This window comes from Leptonotus elevatus, chromosome 15 (genome assembly GCF_054856555.1).
Source record: "Leptonotus elevatus isolate MCC_2025b chromosome 15, RoL_Lele_1.0, whole genome shotgun sequence".
In the NCBI taxonomy this organism is placed as follows: Eukaryota; Metazoa; Chordata; class Actinopteri; order Syngnathiformes; family Syngnathidae; genus Leptonotus; species Leptonotus elevatus.
The window spans coordinates 10,291,681-10,313,785 of record NC_141253.1 but is presented as its reverse complement, the minus strand read 5'-3'; the positions used below and the strand labels follow the sequence as shown (position 1 = coordinate 10,313,785).

At 41.1% G+C, this 22,105-nt stretch overlaps 1 protein-coding gene across 2 annotated transcripts in view; it reads right to left on the bottom strand.

The window, feature by feature from the left end:
* pappaa (pregnancy-associated plasma protein A, pappalysin 1a) overlaps positions 1-22,105 on the bottom strand; it is a 92,851-nt gene that overhangs the window by 20,093 nt on the left and 50,653 nt on the right. Inside the window, exons 11-19 of one of the 2 annotated variants that reach the window (XM_086097306.1) lie at positions 21,103-21,213; positions 20,430-20,565; positions 19,214-19,427; positions 15,707-15,881; positions 5,319-5,502; positions 4,803-5,004; positions 4,461-4,695; positions 2,693-2,840; positions 1,296-1,411 (exon numbers count right to left, since the gene is read on the bottom strand). In XM_086097306.1, the coding sequence (XP_085953432.1) occupies positions 1,296-1,411; positions 2,693-2,840; positions 4,461-4,695; positions 4,803-5,004; positions 5,319-5,502; positions 15,707-15,881; positions 19,214-19,427; positions 20,430-20,565; positions 21,103-21,213 (1,521 nt within the window). The remainder of the gene's footprint in view (positions 1-1,295; positions 1,412-2,692; positions 2,841-4,460; positions 4,696-4,802; positions 5,005-5,318; positions 5,503-15,706; positions 15,882-19,213; positions 19,428-20,429; positions 20,566-21,102; positions 21,214-22,105) is intronic. The other variant, XM_086097307.1, reaches the window with a different exon arrangement.

Sequence of the window (22,105 nt, the reverse complement as noted above, 5' to 3'; positions counted from 1 at the left end):
CACTTTTGTCTAGCAAAAAAAAAAAACTCATTCATTCGTAGCCATTTTCACTGAAGCAACCCCTTCAATGTTGTTTTACTGGATTTTGACTGATTTTGTCCCACAGAATATTGTGTTCTATTGCTGTAAAAACATGGAACCTACCAAACAATTAGAGTCTGTACTTCCATCAGGACAAAAAAGTATATTTGCATCTGTTTCCGTTTTGCAAGAATTTGTATTAGAATATAATAATAGAATAAGTTCCATCATTATTCACATTCCTTTTGAAAACGCTGATTGTTGTAACGTGGCCCTGGCTGATCTCTTACACTCTGCTGCCACCTGCTGGCCATTGTTTGTAATAACTACCATTGCTTTTAGCCACCTCTTTATGTCAGAAGCTGCATCAAAGCCTTCTGCATGCTCTTGCATAAAAAACAAACCAAAAAAAATTTGTAAATACGTTTTTGGGAGTGAATGACAAGGTATTAAAAACCTATTTACACGTTTTGGGGTTTGAAAGAGTTAAGTGTCATACTACTATTATCAGATGTTGTCCCTAACTCTAAACAGGAACCTACTACAAAATGTTAAGTCCCTGATCCTTATCGCTAAACCTTAACCATGAATCAGGCTTCCCCAATCCTAGTCCTCGAGGGTCGGAGGCCTGCAAGTTTTAGGTGGTTCCGTCCTCCAACACACCTGATTCATATCACACCTCATAAGCAAGCTCGGCAGAATCAGCAAGAACAATCCTGGATTTTTAGAATCAGGTGTGTTGGAGGGCGTAAACATTTAAAACCTGAAGAAATCCGGCCCTTGAGGACCAGTTGTTTGTTATAAATATACGTAATCTCCAACCTAACCTCAATGCTAACCCTCACCCAAACTTTAAACCTACCCCCCTCAACCAAATTTTCAGAGCCAAACTGACCACTATTTGACTCTTTTTGTTGAATTTACTCTAGCATCACAGACACAGGATAAATTGAATGAAACTTTGCACAGGCGTGACTAGTCTGCGCATCCCAAAAATAGCCCAAAAATTGTCGGCTCCACCACTATTAGGAATATGCTAGCAGGTAACACCGTGTTCTGAAAAATGTCTGAGGGGTTGCCATGTTTCAAACCAAAACATTTGGTTGCGGCGTAAGATAAAAGGGAGGCACACGTGGGCCTTTTTCAAATTGCGACCCACGGAGCGAGGATGTCGACACCAGACGGGAAATTCCTTAAAGGAAAGTTGTGGCTCACAGGCCTTTGTCAAGTGCGTCTGTGACAACGGCGAGGCGGACACACTCCTTCCAACGTACCTTAACCTTATGCGGGTTCCTCCAGTGCTCCTTGAGTACGCCCTCCGCTGTCATGTTGCTAGGGAGGATCACCACGTCGTTGTTGCTCTCCCTGCACGACAGCTCACACTCCTCGCCTGCACGTGACGGGAAATCGACGTCAAGAAAGATACGCTTGTATTTACAAAAAGAAAAACAAATCTAGAGTCTCGTATGTCTCATGCAGATAGTTTCAATGATAGGCATTATTGATTATATACCTCATGATGGTAGCAACAGAATGAATTCCGAAGTCTGTAAAACCATTTTGTCTGACAATTTACAGAAAAATACATCCAAACAAATCAGGAGAAGCTTCATCATGCAACAAGAAAATAAAACAAAACACAGTGCCAGCACAACAAAGGACTTCATCACTTCCAAAGAGTTGAAGGTCTTAGACTTGACAAGTCATTCATCAGACCATAACCCAATAGAGCAGGGTTCACCAATTCCAGTCCTCGAGGTCCGGAGTCCTGCAGGTTTTAGATGTTCCGCCTACCAACACACCATATACTAAAGATCAAGATCGTTATCAGGCATGCTGATGAGCTGATTATGAATCAGGTGTGCTAGTGGGCGGAAACATCTAAAACCTGAAGGACTTCGGACCTTGAGGACCGGAATTGGTGAACCCTGCAATAGAGTATGCATTTTACATCTTGAAGAGGAAGAACCCCTCCCCATCTAGATGTACAAAGAAGTGAAGGCAGAATGAACAGCGCCTCTGCTGGTTGCAGCCGAGTAGTGCACTCACTTTTGCCTAAATTGCATCATGACTCCATTAATCAACAAGTTGACCAAATCAGTTAATCATTACTTCCGTTCCTAGTGGTTATGCTTTTGGTTTAATTATTGCTATCTTATCTTGTTAGCAGGATTACACAAAAACAAATGTTCTTTTGTGAAAGGGTGATGCATGGACTAGGGCAGATGCTAATCAATTTTGCTAAGTGATTTTCATTTTTGTTGACATTTCAAAGACTTGTTTTATGGGTGGGCTCACCTTCAAGCTTCCTCAGACCTTTGATGGTTTACCGCCACGACTGACAGAGATTTAATTGGAAGGGAGGATGCAAACCAAGACATGCAACTCTAGGAAATCTGTTGCTACTTAGAAATATTTTTTGAATTTTATGGGTTTTTTTTTTATGACTATTTCCCCCTTCTCAAAATCCACCCTCACCCAATGGCACAAGGTGTCTATGAAGATGTTAGTTTGCTGAGGCTGACCAAATCACAGAATTACTTGGAGACAACCCAACAGACATACTGTAAGGAACCCCCTCGGAGACTGTCGGAAACAATAATGTGAGCAAAAGGGACCAACATGGTGGACACGAGTACAAGAGAAAGCTGATCCCTGAGTGCATACTCACCTATGCCATGCCCTCGCCTGCATGAGTACTGAAGGCTGTAATGCAGGTTTTGAGGTAGGGAACATTGGCCTTTGCTGTTGGGGCAGAGGCGGAAGGACCCCGTCCAGTTGCCGTCCTTCCTACAGCGGATCGCGTTGGAGCCGGCGCCCTGCAAAAACAACGCATACACCGACACACTCAACCAACTGGCAGGGCGAGGACATTATGCTGGCATCCCGTTGCAAAAAGGGGGAAATTCAATCCAACTTTTATCAGGCATCCAAGTCATGAGGCTTGAGAGGCCAAGAAGATTAAAAGGTGTATACATTTCAGAATTCCAAGGCAAGCAGTACTGTTGTGGAAATCAATAGCCTTCTGAATAGAACGGCATCAAACAAAGGGGTGCTCTGGGAGTCGGCAAGCCCGAAAACAATGTAAGGAGTACCTGATAAAAGCCGGCAGGTACTTTTGGGGCAAGTTGCGTTTCATTAATTATCTATGTAAGGAACTTATCGCAGCACTGTTTATAGGATTTGTTTACATTGTTGGCAATATTATACGTTTTATACAATATGGACTAAAGGTCAAGGCTCTCAGGTTCTTCCACACCAAACTCTAGGACACAAAATAGGACCGTTCCCAAACTGCTCCCACATATATGAAGTAGTTTAATAATGTTTTTGTGCAGGCAGTGTGTGTTGGATGGATGGATGGAATTAGAGTATGTTACATAAAGTATGTATGTATGTAAATGCATTTATTAGAGCTGTGCACAAATCGGCGTTCACTCAAATTGTGATGCAAAAAAATTTGCTGTAGAAAACGAATGCCAAATAATAATTTTCTGATTCAAAAGAAAATGAATGATAGCATATTCTCATGTGAACTAGTGTCACAGGAATGTTTGAATGGCAATGTGTGTGGCATTAGTGCACAGCGTCGTGTGACGCATGCTCTTCGAGATCGACGACCAGAAATGTTTGTGTGTGTATGGGAATGTTTAGCCTGCTAATGTGCATTTCTTACATTAAACTGTTAAGCAATCAGACAATAAAGCCCACCTCGGCAGTGTATCAACAACTTTGTTGTTACTTCGCTGTTGGCCTCTGTCCTAGCACAAAAGGTATTAAGGCAAATTTGAATATTGGACCAGAGAGACGATCCCTCCTACGTTAGTTTAATGCTAGCTAGCTCATACGAGAAACACAAGATGGATGGGTGACACGGATAGATTTAAACGTAAACAAAAAAAAAAAGAAGGGAAAATTCGCCTTTTTGCAACATGGCCCAGGTTGATCTCTTATACTCTGCTGCCACCTTCTAACCATTTTTGTAATAACTATGATTGCTTTAAGCGTTCTCTTCAGTTCAGAGGCTGCATCAAAGCCTTCTGTATGCTCTAACACAAAAACGAACAAACATAAAAAACTTATAAATACGTTTTTGGGACCATGGCAATATTAAAATAGAACGTTTTTATACGTGTTCAAGAGCAAATGAGTTAATGCACTCTGTTTACCATTGTGACCAAATTAGAATATATTATTATTATTAATATAATCAATATTATTAATATCAGTATTAGTATTACTATTAGTATTAGTAGTAGTATCTATTTAAATTAATTTGTTTATTTTTGCAAAAAATACTTTAAAGTATAAAACAGTCAGAAAGAGGAAAGAAGTCCAAGATGAGGGTAATGTTTTCGTTGATCTACAAATGACATGCGCTAGACACACTCAAACAAGGCACGGTAAAGAAGGGAAAGAGAGGAAAGAGATGGACAGACCTGCTTGCATGGTGCGTGCAGCAGCCTCACCGTGTGGGCGGAGCCTCCAGTGACGGCATTAGCGCTATTACCGGCCGGGTCAGAGCAGTTGAGTCGGCAAACGCTGTCGAAGCGGAAGCCGTCAGTGCAGTGGTAGGAGCCGTGGAAGATGGGCGGCGGGGGGTCGCAAGTCACCGGTTCGCACGCACCCTCCAGCCAACTGCCGTCTTCGGTGCACTGACGCTTAAATGCGCGCCTAAAGAGGGACGTTAAAATGCCAATTCTGATGTGAAAGTTTTCAAATAATCTGTTTCTGTTTGCGGGGTCACAAGATCCAGACTCAACAACTGTTTCCCTCTTTACCTCTTAGGTTTGTTGGTCACATGGTAGCCCGGCCTGCACTTGTACTTGCACAGTGTTCCCACTTTGAGCCCCGTCTCATTGCAGCGCTTGGTCTGTAGCACAGCGTTGGGCACAGGCGGAGGAGCCGGACAGCGAAGCTCACAGAGGGCCTCTGGGAAGGACCATAACCCATCCTCCAGGCAGGTCAGAGTGTTGTTAGTACCTGATAAAGAGGTCAGAAATAAAAGAAACCCGTGTGGATTGGAGGGCCAGTCATGAGAAGTGCAGTTGCTAAATAGTCATCTTGCTTCGACTCTAAAAAATGCAGAACTTACCAGGATCCTAATGTGCATTAAAATTTAAATATGAAAACAATGTAAGAGAGGACATGGGACTCATCTGTTTGCTTGTCTGACACTCCCAAGAGGGAAGCAATAGATTGCACTTAGGTTTGTGTCTTGTGTCTTGTCGAAGGTATTTTAAGGGCAGCCTGAAAATAAACATCTATACATGCACGAGCACAGCGGGGCAGCTCACCTACAAGCTGGGCCGGTTGGCGACACTGGAAAGTGCTCTTCTTGCCATAGGTGGTGCCCTCGGGGAAATTGAAATTGGCCGGGTGAACGTGGTATTTGTCGGGCAGACCGCAGTCAACAGGCTCACATGACACCTGTTTGTTCCACTTGCCGTTTGCGCAGGTTATGGTCACCAAAGAGTCAGACTGCAAAGGATAACAAGTTATAATTTCAAAAATTGCACCACAAATAAATAGCCTAGTTTCAATAAGCTTCTTTGTAACAGGTCCCAAAATATCTTACTCATATAGTTCTCAATTTTTTTTTACAGCGCTCGGTGTTGACTTCCCTTCTGTTGGCAGCTTATTCCATTTGTGTGCAGCATAACAGCTAAATGCAGCTTGACCATGTTTACTTCGAACTCTGGGTTCCACTAGTTGACCCAAGTCTGCAGATCTCAGAGCCCTGTTGGGTTTGTATTCAAGCAGCATTTCTTAAATATATTCAGGACCCAAACCATTGAGTGATTTATAGACCAGTAGCAGATTTTTTAAATCTATTCTACAAGGACAGGAGTGATATGTTCTGATCTCTTTGTTTTGGTCAGTACTCGAGCTGCAGCGTTCTAAATCAGCCGCAATTGTCTGACGTTCTTTTGAGAGAGTCCAGTCAGAAGACCGTTACAATAATTGAATCTACTGGAGATAAAAGCATGGATGAGCCCTCTGGAGCATGCAATCTTTCAGTCTGGATATGTTTTTCAGCTGGTAAAAGGCTAGTTTAGTGATTGATTTGATATGAATGCTGAAAGTCAGGTCTGAGTATATCATCACCCCAAGATTACGAACTTGGTCTTTGATTTCTAAAGACAGTGAGTCAAGGTGTTTTCTAACAGAAATCCTCTCTTCTTTATATATATATCGTTGAGCTGAAGGAAATTTTGGTTCATCCAGTTGTTAATTTGCTATAGACAGTGACACAAAAGAAAAGGAAAGCAAAGGAAAAAAAGAAAATCAATTAAAAGAAAATAACCCAGAATCATGAATATCTGGAAAAAGGTGGCAAATCCTGGTCCAAAATGCAAAAACCCTGCCACGGGTGCTCTAAAGGCAAACTGTGGCAGGCTTTTACATTCTGGACCAGGATTTGCCACCTCTGTATCTGGACACAAGATTGATGAGATGGCTGGAGTCAAAGGTCCTTAAAGGTTAGAACTACTCTTAGCGCTTTACCTGGTGCGATTGTTGACGTTTCAAAGCAATAACCCAACAGATCGCCGTTCGCTCGTTGATGGTTGTGAATTGATGTCCCACACATGCTTTTATCAGTATGTCGCTAAACAGAACTGGATTGGTCTTATCTTACGGCGCGTCAAGAAAGCCACACTGGCGACTCAGCAGCTCAAGTAACCAACGGGAACATTTGTTATGGCAAGTTGTGCCACTCAGACAACTGATATCCCACAAGAACACCTAACACTTCAGCCCTTACACAATACAGGCTGAATATCATTGAATTGAAATGCAGGCATTTCTGGGAAGCACTTACACACACCCTCACACACACACAAACGTAGAGATAAACACAGACGGGATGTTTCGCAACAGAAATACCACAAGAATATTTCAATTTCTGTGCCTCCATCCAATTTTTTTTTGGTGTGACAGAGAGCCCTTTTTTTTTCTGATGGAGAGAAATACTGCAAAATGGCACAATGACACATGCACGGCTTTGACCTACCAAGCTAATGCCTTTAGCTTAGCTGCATGATTTATCGATTGACAGATATTCATAAATATAAATCCCGCCAGTCTGGGATTGTAAAAAAAAAACGATGTCAGACCTTCAAGTTTACTGAGTGCATTGAGAGCGATCAAGGACTCGAATCTTGGTGAAATGGGAGAATATCAAGGGGTCAAACAATCATTAATAGAATTAACACAACAGGGGAGAATACGATAGTCAGTAATAGCTAACATAACCCTCGTGTTGTCCTTATTTTTGAGGCAAAGCAATAATTGTTCTTGGATGGGAAAAATTACAGAAATTGTGTAAAAGATTTCCTGATGTATTTCTAAACACCTCAAATTAATTCTGCAACAGGGACAGAAAAAAATAACTAAATCCCATGAAAATCTCTCCCAGAACTGTCTAAAATGTTTCAAATTTCTGTAAAAAAATAAAATAAAAAAAATATCCTTATTTTAATTCTACTATAAATGTCTTTAAAATCCTAAACTATTGTAACACATTCAGCTATAAAATAAAATGAAATAAAAAAAGAAAGAAAGAAATCAGCCAAAATTCCTTTTCCTGCAATTTTTTTCTAAATTGACATTTCTGACCGGCCTATTCGCCTAATAGAAATAGTTACGATTCCTGTAAATTAGCTGGCTTGTGGTATTCTATTCACAGGAATGAGAGCAAAATGTGAAGCGTTGTCCAAACCTCAAGTGTTTTCATCCTCTCCTATTAACTAGCAATATGTTACACAACGGGAATGCTTAAATTTATAGCCACGCTAACAAATCTTGCAACAAAGCTGGGAAACTTTTATCATTTTGACATCCCTCGGCAGCTCAGACTAAATAAAAGAAAATCTGTGTTTTTAACATAAATTTCTCCACTTTTTTTTGCTTTCAAGAGTGTCCAAATATAAACGTCACACAATTCAGCAAACATTTCTTTTGCAACACAAACCCCTTATTTCTTTGTCATTAACTTGGAGCTTTCATCTGGATCCCAGCATATGACACCGCATAACACTGCATAACAGTATCAGGTTCACTCCAAATAAATAAACTCCCGAAGAGATTGGATGCTTAGAACGTAACACATGCATCCCATGTGAGCGTCCCCCCCCCCCCCCCGCTGTAAAACCAGTCATTTATTCCCTGAGAGCTAATATGATTACAAAGAGTACGCATGCAAGGTTCTTCAAACGCAAAGGAAAGCCATCCGATGACAACGTTGTGCTGTTAAACGTCTGGTAGGCAGCTATAGGACACATAAGGCAGGGAGTGCCTCTATGCGTGTAAATTGGTGGGAAGTTTCCCTCCTTTAAAGACTTTACAGCTGACTAGTGCTCCTCCAGTAGCCACATTAACAACCTTTGGCCACTCTGCCTAATTCAAGCCAGGCAGCCTATTAGACACAAGAACCAACAGACCGACGGCGTCTTCATTCGAGCCAGAGCTTTTTCCTCAAGCGCCACACAAACACATGAGCACATGTGAAAAGTATGGCGGCGGCCTATACTGCAGTTGTATTTCGTTAATACCTTCTAATGGTGCTATATATAAGTACCACATTTGGAATGGTTTAATGAAAACAGCCATATGTCATTATTCCGTTCATTATTTTGACGTTTTGACGCAATAAAAGAGCAAAGGAAACACATTTTCAGCGTAAAATTGGACACGCGTAGACTTGAAGCTTGTATTGTACAATAAAAAGGACTCCCGCTGATATTTTGGCTGAGGCTGACTTGATGTCGAGCCAACCGCTGTTGAGAAAAAAAGAAAAAAAATGATTTGTGTGCAGAAAAAACTGTAACATCAGAGAGTGTTTGAGTGACAAAACCAAATTTGGACTCTGGCAACAACATAAGCTCTCATTGTAACCTAATGAATGAGAGAAGGAACCAGAATCAATGAGGAATTTAAGCACATAATAACCTTTTCGGGTTATAAAATCCACAAACAGATGGCTATTTTGGAGCTTTATGAAAATACCATTTTGCACTTGTGTTTAAAGCAACCAAAACGAAGAGCGTCCTAAAACTGTCACGTGAGGTGTGCAATTAGGACCCAAACACAGACAAGACACGGGAGCTGAGAAACAGAGAGTCTGTATGTACAAAAATACAAAGTAACAACAGAGAGCAAAGCTGGATTCAGATGACTTGACAAGACACTTGACAGAAGGCTGGATGCTCGAACACATGGAAGTACAGCTTGCATGGAGAAGTAGGGATAGGAGACCTCGACGTGCTAAGGAACCTGCAGAAACTCCAGCAAGAGCAAGGCAAGTATTCTATATGACAGAATAAAGGTCTTTATAGCCACTCTTAGTTTGTGTTTTTGTGTTGTTTATATCAAATGAACAAATTCTAATCAAATCTAAATTCTACTAACAAGGTGGGGACCTCTTCGAAGCTAAGGTAAAGGACATCCGAAAAGATGATCGGGATCCACCATTGTTAGTGTGTAGTTGGCGGTGTTAGCGTACGGTCACGTGAGAACGAGACTATTGTGTCATCTCAGGGTATGTGTTGTACACATGGAAACACAAGGGCAGCGGTTTCAAACACTGTAGGACCCAAACCTGATCGCAACTGGGCTTCTAAAAGGGCAATTTTCAAATACCTTTCGTGCTGGCTGTAATGAGGTCAAGTGAGGTTGGTCGCATTCCTGCTCGTAAAAAACTCTTAGGGCCTGATTGACTGATTTACGCAAAGTTGACTGCTCGTACAAACAGATGTGGAAGCTGATATACTAAGTTGTGTCAGCAAAATGTGCATAATTGCTGCTCAGTTCATTGCTTGTTGTGCGTGGAGTATATGTAAATATAGTAAATATGGCATGTGTCTGAAAGACAGATGAAAACCAGGCGCAATGCGGTGCCAGACAAAATCAAAGGTTGTTGGAAAAAAATTTTTTTGAAAGTCAAACAAAAATGATGTAGACATATCATCTCTTTAGCAAGGCAGTTTAGCAGCTTCTGCATGATCTAAGGGCTTAGGACTTGGATCCATTCACAAGAAGGAGTCATGCCATATCAACAATCATGGTGCACTGGGGCAATTTACCTCTCTCAGAAAATAAATTTTCTGCTGGACTGTCCCAAGTTTTAAATTCGTTGCTGAGACAGGATGGGTACATACAATAAAAAAAAAACCCTCCAACTGCCAAGCACATTGTGCAAGGTAAACATAGCATAGCTTTTATAGCGTTGCTAGCTTCCTCAAAAATATCAGTTAGTTTGTTTGCTTCTTCCGCTAACACTTCTATTTACATCACATAAAATGTAATTGTACTTATTGTGACAAAAAATGTAAACAACGGATGCGAGCAGTTTGGGATTTTTCGTGAGCAAAACCATCGCCATACAGACGAGAAGTCTGGCTGCAGCCCTAATAACATGGCCTTTGGAATGAAGATTTCAATTATTAACTCTTGCCTCAAATCCACTCTTTAGGTTTGCAGCCTGTAGGACCCTATAATGTAATAATTTCCTGAAAATGTAATAACATTTTCACTGTTAAAAGTAAAGGAACATGCAAGGCGCCCACTATTTGGGATCTAAGTAAAAGATTGCAATCTTAATAAATGATGTGCAACACACCCAGCGAACACGCAACACACTTTCTCTTTTTTGGTGTTTTTTAGGGGGTAATTGGTGAGGTCAAATTCAAGGTTCATTTTTAGGTTTGGCTTTACAAGCTTTAAAAAAAAAAAAAAAAAGGAAAGTGAAGCCCTTTGCAAAAACTCTGACACTTACTGGAAAGGGAGCAAGGGTGACGTAGACGCAGTGGTGAGGTATTGAAGTTTTCCAGAGTTGCACTTTTTAATTAGCGTGGTCCAATTTGGCTAGAGCTTTGACAAGGGTCAAAGTGTTTGGACTCTATCATGGAGGGACAATTAGAAGAGAGCAGAAGCTACTCAGCCATCAAACATGATTCAGTAAAGCAATTTGAACAAGAGTTTGGTAGGATTTTGTACACATTTTTGTTTGGTCTTTATTTCCTGTTATAAAGCTAGTTAGCTACAACAAGATATTTGCAATAAGCTGTACTCAGAAAAAGACATATAATATATAAAATATTTCACCAAAATGCTCTATTTTTTTATAATTAGCATTTTAACAGTATAAACACACTAAAAATAGTTTTCGGCCTTTCATTTAAAAAACAAAATCATACGTGCTTCAGCTTATTTTTTATACTGTTTATGACAGATGAGAATGCTGTAATATATGAGCATGTTGTTCCTATCAAAAGCATGTAAAAGAGGTTTTCCTACAGATGAACGAACTGACGGCCTACTCCAAATGTCCTTCCACTAAAATAATGCCAGTGTCAATGTAGCTGCCAAGAGCCCTTTATTCTATATTGGATGTAATGGCTTCTGGGACATTCCACCGGCGTTTGACTGAACGGAGCCTATAGCGACCCCCTCGCATGGCCACATACATCTACGGGTCACGCGTGGACACCATGCACCAGCGCCTTAATGAGACTTAAGGGGGTTTTCTGGTCACACTAATATGTAGTCGGGCTGCCTTGATCGCATACAGTGCAGTCATAATTTAGCTTGCCGAGCACTTTCAAGTTGTCGTGCAAGCCGATAGAGCCCAAAAGGAATGCATTGCATACGCGAGAATCTGTAGGTATCAGCTAGCTGCGGTGCCAGTACTCCGTGTTCTCTAACCACGTGAAAGAGATGCAAATGAAAAACGGCTACAACATTAAATGTACGGATGGTAGAAAAACAGAATTATTCCAAAGAAGAAGGTGTTCCTGGATCATGTCACCAAGATACAACTGGCTAATGGAAGGAGATGAGACGGCTCTGTCTGCTGAACTTTTCAACTTAAGCAACAAGGCAACCACAATCCATTCCATGAAAACTTTTGGTTTACTTTGAAAGAAATTTCCCATTGAGATTAATTATATTTTGAATAATATGTTCCAGAGTCTAAACTGTCAGCATCATAAAACCAATTGATGGTACAAGGTTTCAACATGCATCATACAACACACATCATACAAGCATAATAGAAGAAAGCGAGGCGCAGAGATCAGCAGGCCCTCATCTAATAAACATGGTTTACATTTTGTGGGAATCAGACAACATCTCCAGGACAGATTCTTCTTCTTGAATCTTGAATGTGACCCTTAAACAAACTGCTTCCGAACGCAACGATTAGCATTTCTTATTCTATGGCAGTGGTTCTTAACCTAGGTGCGATTAAACCCCAGGGGTTTGGTGAGTCAGTCTGACGGGTTCGGCAGAGGTCAAGATACACACCCGACTCATACACCTTGCTTGGCTATCATTGGCTGCAGGCGATCACGCTACATTACTTAGCCTATCTGTGCTGGAGGCAATTTGGTGCACTTGCGGCTTTTGTGATATCTTTATGATTGTAATCCCTTCAAGCTAACTCTGTTGGCCAAAATAAGAAAGTGGTCAAACAAATATGTGCAATATTAATTCACATGTATAACAGAACTTATGGTGTTCCACAGGGTTCAATTCTGGGGCCTCTGCTGTTTTCATTGTATCTGCTGCCCCTGGGTTCCAGCTTAAAGAAAACAGCGGTTTACAAATACAGTTGAGTTGATTTAAGTGACGAAAGTCAGTGTCCTAACTGCATGATTTGCAATGCCGTGTTAAGCAATTTAAGAACCAAGAACCAGTGTTGTATGGTGAGTCATCACCCTTCACACCACCCTCTGCCCACATGCAATGACTTCACGAGTTGGCAATTTTGCATTGTCCATCTGTCTTGTGTACATGGTTCAAATTTGGTAGCGATCGAGCAAAATTTCTTAGTCAACTTTTCTTTGACAGACCCTAACAGAAGCCTAAAATGGCATGGCATTGATTACTAGACTTTTTGGTGGATCTACTTGCCGCCACTGAAACACTTCTTCTTTTTTTTGTTATCAGGATTGCAACCAAATATACATTTTGACTTAGATAATCGCACCTGTAAAACTTGCTTAGTTTTAAATGATAGGAAAACACTTAAATTGACAATTAATTTTGTCTACAAATGACCAAAGGAATTCCTAGCCCAACTAATACAAAATAAAATGTTAAAACAACAAACATATTGGTGCTCGTCAATGGGCGGAACCATGAGAAACTAACAGTCTATATATTACCTCTGGGATTTTGCCAATGGAAAACAGACAATTTCAGTCCGAATGAGGGCAATCGGATCATTCAATGTCCATGTTGTTGAACTCCCTTTGACTTTATAAAGGAACGATGGCTCATGACTCAGCCCGCTTTTCACATCGGGATGTAAAAATGGGCGTTTCCAGTGTTTGTCTTAAATCTCCTGCATGTTTGTCCGGCGTTCCGACACATGCACTGCCGTCCCAGCCGTGGAAAACCCACATCCTGCTCCTATTCAACCCCGCCAGATTCTATAGAGTAATTATAAACATCATTCTGTCAGCACAACTACTTTGCAGCATCAGCTCTATTATCGGCGACATGTGAGCTGAGCAGAGTGATTTAGGCGCCCCGAGTGACAGGACAAGGCTCGTTTAAAAATCATTTCGCAAATTTATGTTGATGTTTTTTGGCACTTGGTTGTCTGTCTGCCTACTTAAAGAACATGTGTAGCCAAGTTTGAGAGTCAAGAGGAACATGGATCATCCCTGAAATGATTCAAACCATTTTAGTGCCCGAAGAGTGACTCTGACTAGGGTTGGACATTTGACTACATTCCCTCGATCCACTACAGGGAAAATGAATGATCAATTATTGTTATTTTTTTTCAACTTTCTTTTTTGTAAGCAATGGGAGTCTCGCTGAATGTTCCACGGCAGTATTGCATTGCGCAAAAAATTGTGCCTTAGAACGGATGTCTCTCAACTTCAACTAGCTGACATCATGTTCTCCTTCTTTAAAAAGCGAACTAGCTGAGAGTCTCAACAGCACCTCTGCTGTTTCAGCAAAGAATTGCACTTCATTTTGCCCCACTTGCTTCGAGACACCATTAATCAGCAATCAATTCCACACAATTGACCAAATTATGAATGATCAATATATCCATTTTCGTGCCATTTTTATCTTCTTTTTTTTATGTACTGTGAACTTGAGGAAAAGTTAACTTTTTAGAATTAGTGTTTCTCATTTTTTTATTTAGTCTTCTTTTACTTGAATGAATGACCATTTTTCTGAATTCATATATATACAAATAAAATGCCATATGTACTTTTTTTATTGCATTTTGGTGGAGTATTGCAGTGAAATTTGATAACTTGCCATAAAAGGCACATTTCTAATAATGCCTCGAGGTCAGCGTTTGCCCAAACGTCTTGTGTGTGATGAAGAGACTTCAACAAGTATGGCATACATGCAATAAGTATGTGATTTTCCTTCAGAGAAATCCTTCATCTGGGGCACCTACCAACTTTTTTTTCTTTTTAAGGGGGAGTCTCGCCCAACACTGCTTAAAACTTTACACTTCTTTTCCCCCATATTCAAATAACTTTCAAGCATAAACAATACCAGGCACACCTCACTGTCTTCCCTATTTGCCGCTGTCCCTCCCCTCCACTTTCTCCACGCATACCTGCCCCTGCCACTCTGAAAAAGCATAATTCAGCACAAAATGAATTGGCATTGATGAATAGCCACAAAGTGCGCCGTCAATCAAAACCTAATGCAATTAACCACGCGCTCAGACTCAATGGGGAACTATTGTGTTTGTGGATGTGCAAGTGGATGTAAATGCACCTCCACACTCCACTCATGTAATTATTCCCATGTGGCGCTTTGCAGTGCAGACCGGGTCGTTGAGCAGAGGACACATCAGGGACAGCTATAAAGGGCACAATCCTGAATAAAGTCTGGGAAAGTCTGCTCACTTTTCTAATTATTATACATGTGTGGATACTTTGTTCTCTTATCTCGTTTCTTATTAGATTGTCTCGCTTCAGTGTGAGCCATACCGAGGGACAAAGCATTTATATTGGCCTTTACACCATCTTGGAGCCAATCCAAAAACTTTACAGTGTGGTGTCTTCCCTCCTGTTTGTTTATTTACTTGTAAAGTGCACGTATATGCATTTGTGGGTGTGAGTGTCTTGTTTATGCAGGGCATTGAGTGCAATTTCCCCTACGCGTGTCGGTTCCTACATGCAAGTGGCTTTTATGTGCCGGGGCGGTAGCAAATCTCCGCACTTTAACAGTGGCTTCACTGTGTGTGTGTGTGTGTGTGTAATGATGGAGCAAGCAAGTGAGGGAGGGAGGCAAAGAGGGAGAGGAGGGGGAGCAGACACTATGCGATGATGTCATGTTCCCGGCGGAGCGACAGCCACACAAAGTGACTGTCTAAGGTGATGGCGCAGCATTCTCGACGGCGAGGGACTAAACGCCGGGTATGAGGCGCTCACGTGTGCCGAGAGGAGGCGCCGGGTGGACATCTCCCCAGCTCCTCGGCGTCTCACTTTGTCTACCTGGATGATGTCATCCCTTCCCCCTACCTCACCCACCCCGGGGGACTGGCTGTGGCACTGGCAGGTGACAAAATAAGTGCAGAGGCAAGCAGATGCTCGCTTCTGGCCACTTGTGTGCTGAAGTTTGCATCGTGTGTGCAATCGCATTGGCACGCATGTCCCAATACGCTCTATGTACGGTACATCAGTATGTGTGTGCGCTTCACCTGGCTCTTGATGATGTCATCATCCTGGTGGATCTGCAGGACGTATCCCGAGTTGCAGGAGATGGTGCAGCGGTCGCCGTTGTAGAAGTGGCGGCCGGCGTTGCTGCACTTGAGCTCTGCATTGCGGATCAACGGCTCCTGGCAGTCGATGGCTTCGCACGAATAATGTACACAACTGCCAACATGGTGATGGTAGAGGAGGGGGTGAGAAGAGAGAAAAGTGAAAGGGTGAAATGAAGAGTTACAAACGGCATACATACGTGCGGAATAACACTGCAAAATGTCAGCGGCCACATCCATCCATCAATGACTGCTTTACATATCGGATCGATAAAGCACATGGAGTCAGAAGATGGCCATATTTGGCATGAGGAGGAGGAGAGGGAGTGCAGGTTGGGGGTGAAGACACAATGTGGAGTGACATGTGTGAATGAGGAGTGACAGGACACAAGGACTGTCTTGGCATTTCATGCTCATGGAATGCCTGCACGCTCAAGCTGGCAACTTTTCTTCTTCTTTTTTTCCTACCATATAAGATTCCACACAGAAAGTGTTCGTGTGTGCGTTGGGCTGCAGAAATTTAATCTTGAGTTTTATCTCTTCGTCCATTTCAGTTTTACAACCTCTCTTGTAGCCCTAATCTTTCTCGTTTTAAGTGCTTTTTCCTCTTCCCCTGAATTACAGGCTGCCTATGTACGTATGCACTGCATGTACGCGCCCATGCCCGATGGCTCCATCCCACCACTGACACGCGTGACAATTTATTGTTCATAATGGAATTAAGCCAAATAAAATGTTTAAATATGCATGACGGGGCAACATGGATTATGTCAGTATCATCACTATAATGACGCAATCATAGTCGGTTAAAAGAGGCTGTCGCTCAATTGGTTCGAATCCCGCTCCCACTCTCTGCTGTCGGAGTGCCCTTGGGCAAAACACTGAACCCTTAATTACCTCCACGTCGGCAATGTTTTCAATTGCCATAACTGGTTAAACAATAAATAAATAAATAGCAACATAAAAACTGGTGAATTCAGAAAAGGGGTAAGAATGTGGAATTAAAGTTACGCATCATTATTTTTGAAAGCAGAGGTGATGAGGAAAAAAATGAAATGCAGAAAGAAAGATAAAAATGAACAATATACTACTGTACAAAGCAGTTTATGCCTAATCGCTATTTTTAGTTCCTGATTGTAAAGCAGCCACAAGACGGCAATCGCAAGTACCAATACCTTGAAATAAGGCCGGGTATCAGCTATGTTTGTACAAAATATGAAATATCGATTACTTAAAAATTACATACATTTTTTAAATTCATTCAAATGTTATAAAATATCAGAAGTGTTACAAACTAAAAAGTTAAAACATGTTATTCACATTCTATAAAAATCCTATTAGAGCAGTTGAGGACTATGTAGAGGTTCTTTATATTCTTTGCTACTTGGAATTCTTCTGTCGTAAATTTGAATTTAACTACCCAATATTAAGTCTCCCCTCGTGCTTTTCCTCATGAAAAGTGCAACACAATACTTAACCATAGGCTGGCACGAAAAGACTGAATGGGAGAACAGTGTGTTCAAAGTGACGTTTAATAGCTTTTGCTGTTGTTAACGACTCAGAGTGGAGGCGGATGAGGGAAGGTGGGTTGGGGTGGGGGTCGCTGGTGGGGGTCGGGGGTTGGGTGCAGGGATGTGGTGTTTTGGAATTTTACAGGAAATGTGTGAGCGAGGCAGCACCAGAGCTGGGTGCACACAAAAAGGGGAGAAATTGGCGGAGATGGCAACTATGGTTGGGGGAGTGAATGTCTGTGCTCACAAAATTCAAAATTTGATCAAAATTAAGCTTCAAAAGTCACATTTCAATATGTTTGCATGTGACCTCAGTTCAGCAGGCATCAAGTAAACAAACTTCTCTGCCTGTGTATGTGCTTTTTCTTGGGATTTTGGTGTTTTACTCAATACTTATTTCCCAAAGAAGGACCCGACCTCCTGCGATTGGCTAGCAACCAGTTCAGGGTGTACCCCGCCTACTGCCCGAAGCCAGCTGGGATAGGCTCCAGCACCCACCGCGACCCTTGTGAGGACAAGCGGTTAAGGAAATGGATGGATGGAGGACCCGACCTCAAGACGCGGTGGTCAGAAAAAAAGTTACATGTTTAGCAGGTTTTCATCAATTCATCAGAGAGACTGTTTATAAACGTATAGGTGCTGTTCTTGATAGCATCAGAGTTTGAATGGGCTCAGCACTGATTTGACCATTTAATTTCTGTTTGTCAACAATAGCATCTCTGAACTATACGGTTACTACTATAAGTGTGTGGAACGCCAATGTATGATGCCTCTTAAAATCAAAGTCAAACATCATACAATTGTTGATGTCATTCCTCGGGGTTGTTTATTGGACCACCAATGAGATTTTGCAGTAAAATTTGTCCCTTCCGAGTTTCGTGACCATTTTGATTTCAAACTTTTTGGGCGACGAGTCACTTACCACAAATAGCATGACATCTGACCACACGCACAACGGAACTCGTGTTGTTTACTCGATTGCCACACCGCTGTCACGCATGCGACTGTTCGCACTGATGATGCATACACACATACACATTACACACACGGGATTTTGCAGCGTTACATATGCTGTGGGTAAGCATCCCAAAGGATGATTTTTCGTGAAGGTGTGCGGTCAGAGATAGAAATGTTTGTGGTATTTGTCATGTGCCCAAACATCTAAATGGATTTAGGTGTTTATCTGCAACGGAACTTTCATATTCGTAAAAACACATGCGCATAAATCCTGCCTTTTTTTTTATTTTTTATTAATGTGATAGTTCGGTGAAACGGCCAAATAAGATTTAGTTGTAGTTTTTTCAGATTAGGAAATAAACATGTTCTTCAGGGAGAATACTCATAAAATAAAGATAGGAACTAATTATCTTGGTTTATATATTGTTTGCACATGACTTATGCATTAGTTATTTGATTGTAGAAACTCCAAGTTGTTCAGTTGACGTAAATAGTGATATATCAATAACACCATTTATATATATATATATATATATATATATATATATATATATATATATATATATATATATATATATATATATATTTATTTTTATTTTCTTGACGGCAATTCCAGTTACACTGTATGTGTTTTTGTGGGAAATCAAGACATCTGCTTTGCTAGACTGTTTGGAGTTTAACGAATCATTTCTGGTCAGAGGAAATTTGTCCGTCAGGGACGTATAAATAAACTTCCCAGTGAAAACAGGCAATGTTTAGCACATTCGCGGAATTGTGTCTCAGATTGATTTGAAATAAATGAAGCATGTCTGATTCTTGTGGTATGGCACGCCATCATTTGGCATAAGCACATTATTACAATTACAAATTTAAGTCAGACTACAATTTTATGGTCTCAACGGCGGTAACAAAGCAAAAGTTTAACAATATGGAATTGGTTGTACTCCCTGTGATATGTTGGCACATTTTGCTTACTCACCTTTGACCGGTAGGGTTGTAAATCTCATTGCTCTGGCAACCACTGATGGTGATGGGGTCGAAGGACTGGAAAGAGCGCAGGCCGACGCCGGAGATGGCCACCAGGCGGGAGGCGAACACGACCAGGATGGCTTTGGTGTGGTAGAAGGCCACCGACAAGTCGTGACTGACTGGAATCACCAATGGATTTGTACGGCAGCTTAGTCGCCACTCGCCTGTGAAGAAGGACCAAGAAAAGCTTTGGATTTTATTGACCAAATCCAGATATTTCTACTGAATCCAATGTAAACACAAGTCTAAGGAAATCCTACCAAGGCACAGCTTACAGCTTATTACAGGCCAACAGTTTAGTGAGCAATTATTTAAAATGTGGCCAAATTGGGAGTTAAAGTGAATGTTTATTAGAGGCACGGGTATTTTTCACAGCTGAAATTGACACAAGAAATGGCAGTGTCACTCAAAACTACATGATATTTTCATTATTTTTCAAAAATGATTATTTTTGTTCCAACTTCTAACTTGGCCAGTGTAGGAATAGTTTTGTGTTAACCGAACATTCCAGGAAAACTGCCAATTGCGCAATTAGGATCAAATCAGAATTGAAAATTTTGCATTTGAATAGATTTGATAGAGAGCTTTTTTGTTGTTTGGTTTTCCTGAAAAAGAGGAATACTGTGTACATTTTTTTATTTGTCATTTTCAATGCCCAGCACGGTGGACAATATGAATGTTAGGATTATAGACTAAATTGTCAATAGGTGGGAATGTGAGTGTGAATGATTTTATGTCAATATGTGCCTTTGTGATTTTGAGTCATTGTGAATAAGCTCGGTTAAGGCTCTAGCTCACCCCAACCATAATGAGAACTATAAAATGGATGGATGGATATTTTCCACAGCAGTGTGAGTTGTTACTACATTTGGAAATGTGTTAGAAAAATATATGCTCTTCATAATAAATATCAATGTTGATATATGGCAATATATGGAAGTTCCACAGAACAAATACCTCATTGGTAAATGCCGCAAAATTGATGTATTACAGCCGCCATAGATTGCCACATCAATCTCATTTACTGTATCCACCTGTGCCTTTTATAGTGTATAAAACCTAGCGGCCCCCCCACTCCCAACCCCACCCCACCAGCCAGTCCATGTCGGTGACATTTGATGTATGAAAAGAACATTGACAAATAAAAAGTATATGAAGGTTCTTGCCAAGACTATGGATTCCTTCTTTGGTGTCCACCAGCTGAACAGTGATGTTACACTGAGTCTGGTCGATGTAACCCGTCCCGTCAGCTGCCAGGTGTATGATCACCGCCGCAGCCACCATCGGGTGAGAAAAGTGGGCCTGGACACAAAAAAAAGCGGAGACTAGATTTTCACTGACTGAAACTGACTGGGCTATTAAGGTTTTCCTCTGAGCCATATTCAGTTTGCTTATATTGCCCCATAAATGCATGTAGCGGTGTTATGTGGTCATACTTTTTTTTAATACATTTTCTTTCTCTCCTCAGCCAAATCCTAAAAGTTAATGTTTCACGAACATAGGATGTTATATAACCAGAACATACAGCATGTCTATGGTTTTAAGATTATGTTCTGTATATTTAAAGAAAGCAGCCACTGTAATGAGGAAATTGTTATATTGCACTGCATGGTGTCCTGGTTTAGAATGTGATCACATAAAACTGATGATTCATTCACTTGTATTGAGCCATTTTGCATGCTACAGACACACACAGATACAGTACTGTAAACCTTCCTTTTGTATTTTTATTTCAAATAACCTGTATGTATTTTATTTCTTATATATATATATTAACAATAATTTCCAAATCCTATTTGACTCAAAGTCAACTGATAAGTTAAATCCATCTGGTTTTACCTTAAGCCAGTAGTTTGGGTATCCCCAGGGATTCTTGCGGGCGTCGTGACATGGGAACCAGGCGTATTGGGAAACCCCGTCAGATAAATCAAACACCTTGGACTGACATGTCTAAGGAAAGACAAGAAGAAGAGGGCATAAAATATTTACCACTATTTTGACTAGTAGCTGTTGTAGACAAAAATAGGTCGTAGTAATAGCCTCCCATACCCACCGTACTTTAGTTTAGTGGTCCCCAATGACCAAGAATTTCATTTTGAAGATAATGTTCTTATATTTATTTCTATACCAGTCCATCAAAATATTACTTTACATAAAACCAGTCCGCGTTGCAGGCTGCTTTAGCTTCCTTTAAAAAGTCACACTACACCTGTCCACTACAAGGCGCTAAAGTGCTTCTACAGCGCCAAATTTGTTGACGCACGGTTTACAAGGAAGCGGGTCAAAGGGTCCACTTTGTGTCGCATGTCAATATTTGCTGTAAAAGGTTTGTAAAGGTAAGAAAATGTTGAGAAAACAGCACAGATTGAAAAGAAAGAAAAGTGTCAGTGAGAAAAAGATGACAAATGGACACAACCACGAAAAGATTAGCAAAGGCGAATGGAGGGCATCTGCCCTCCATTCGTCGAGGACGACAATTTTTGCCCGCTGTCCTGAGCTAGTGAAATGGGACACCCGTAACCGGAGATTTTTGCTAAGGAGGCTACTGTAAGATTCTGCCACCATGGAAAAACTGTCCTGACCATCTATCTGCCCGTATATCTCTTCCCTGAATTTGTTGACATGGCCATGTGCTTGCTGCTGATGCAGCAGAAATTAGTATTCCTATGAGAATGCAAATGCCATTTTGCGGATAGCGTCCCATGACACTGTGATGCAACTGGACCTTTTTTCCTCATCATTTAATAATTGCTAAGGCGGTTGCACAGGTTAAGTCCAATCATCTGAACCATAAGACTAGAAAGCAACAATACAACCAAACCACTGTAGTGGCATGACTTGC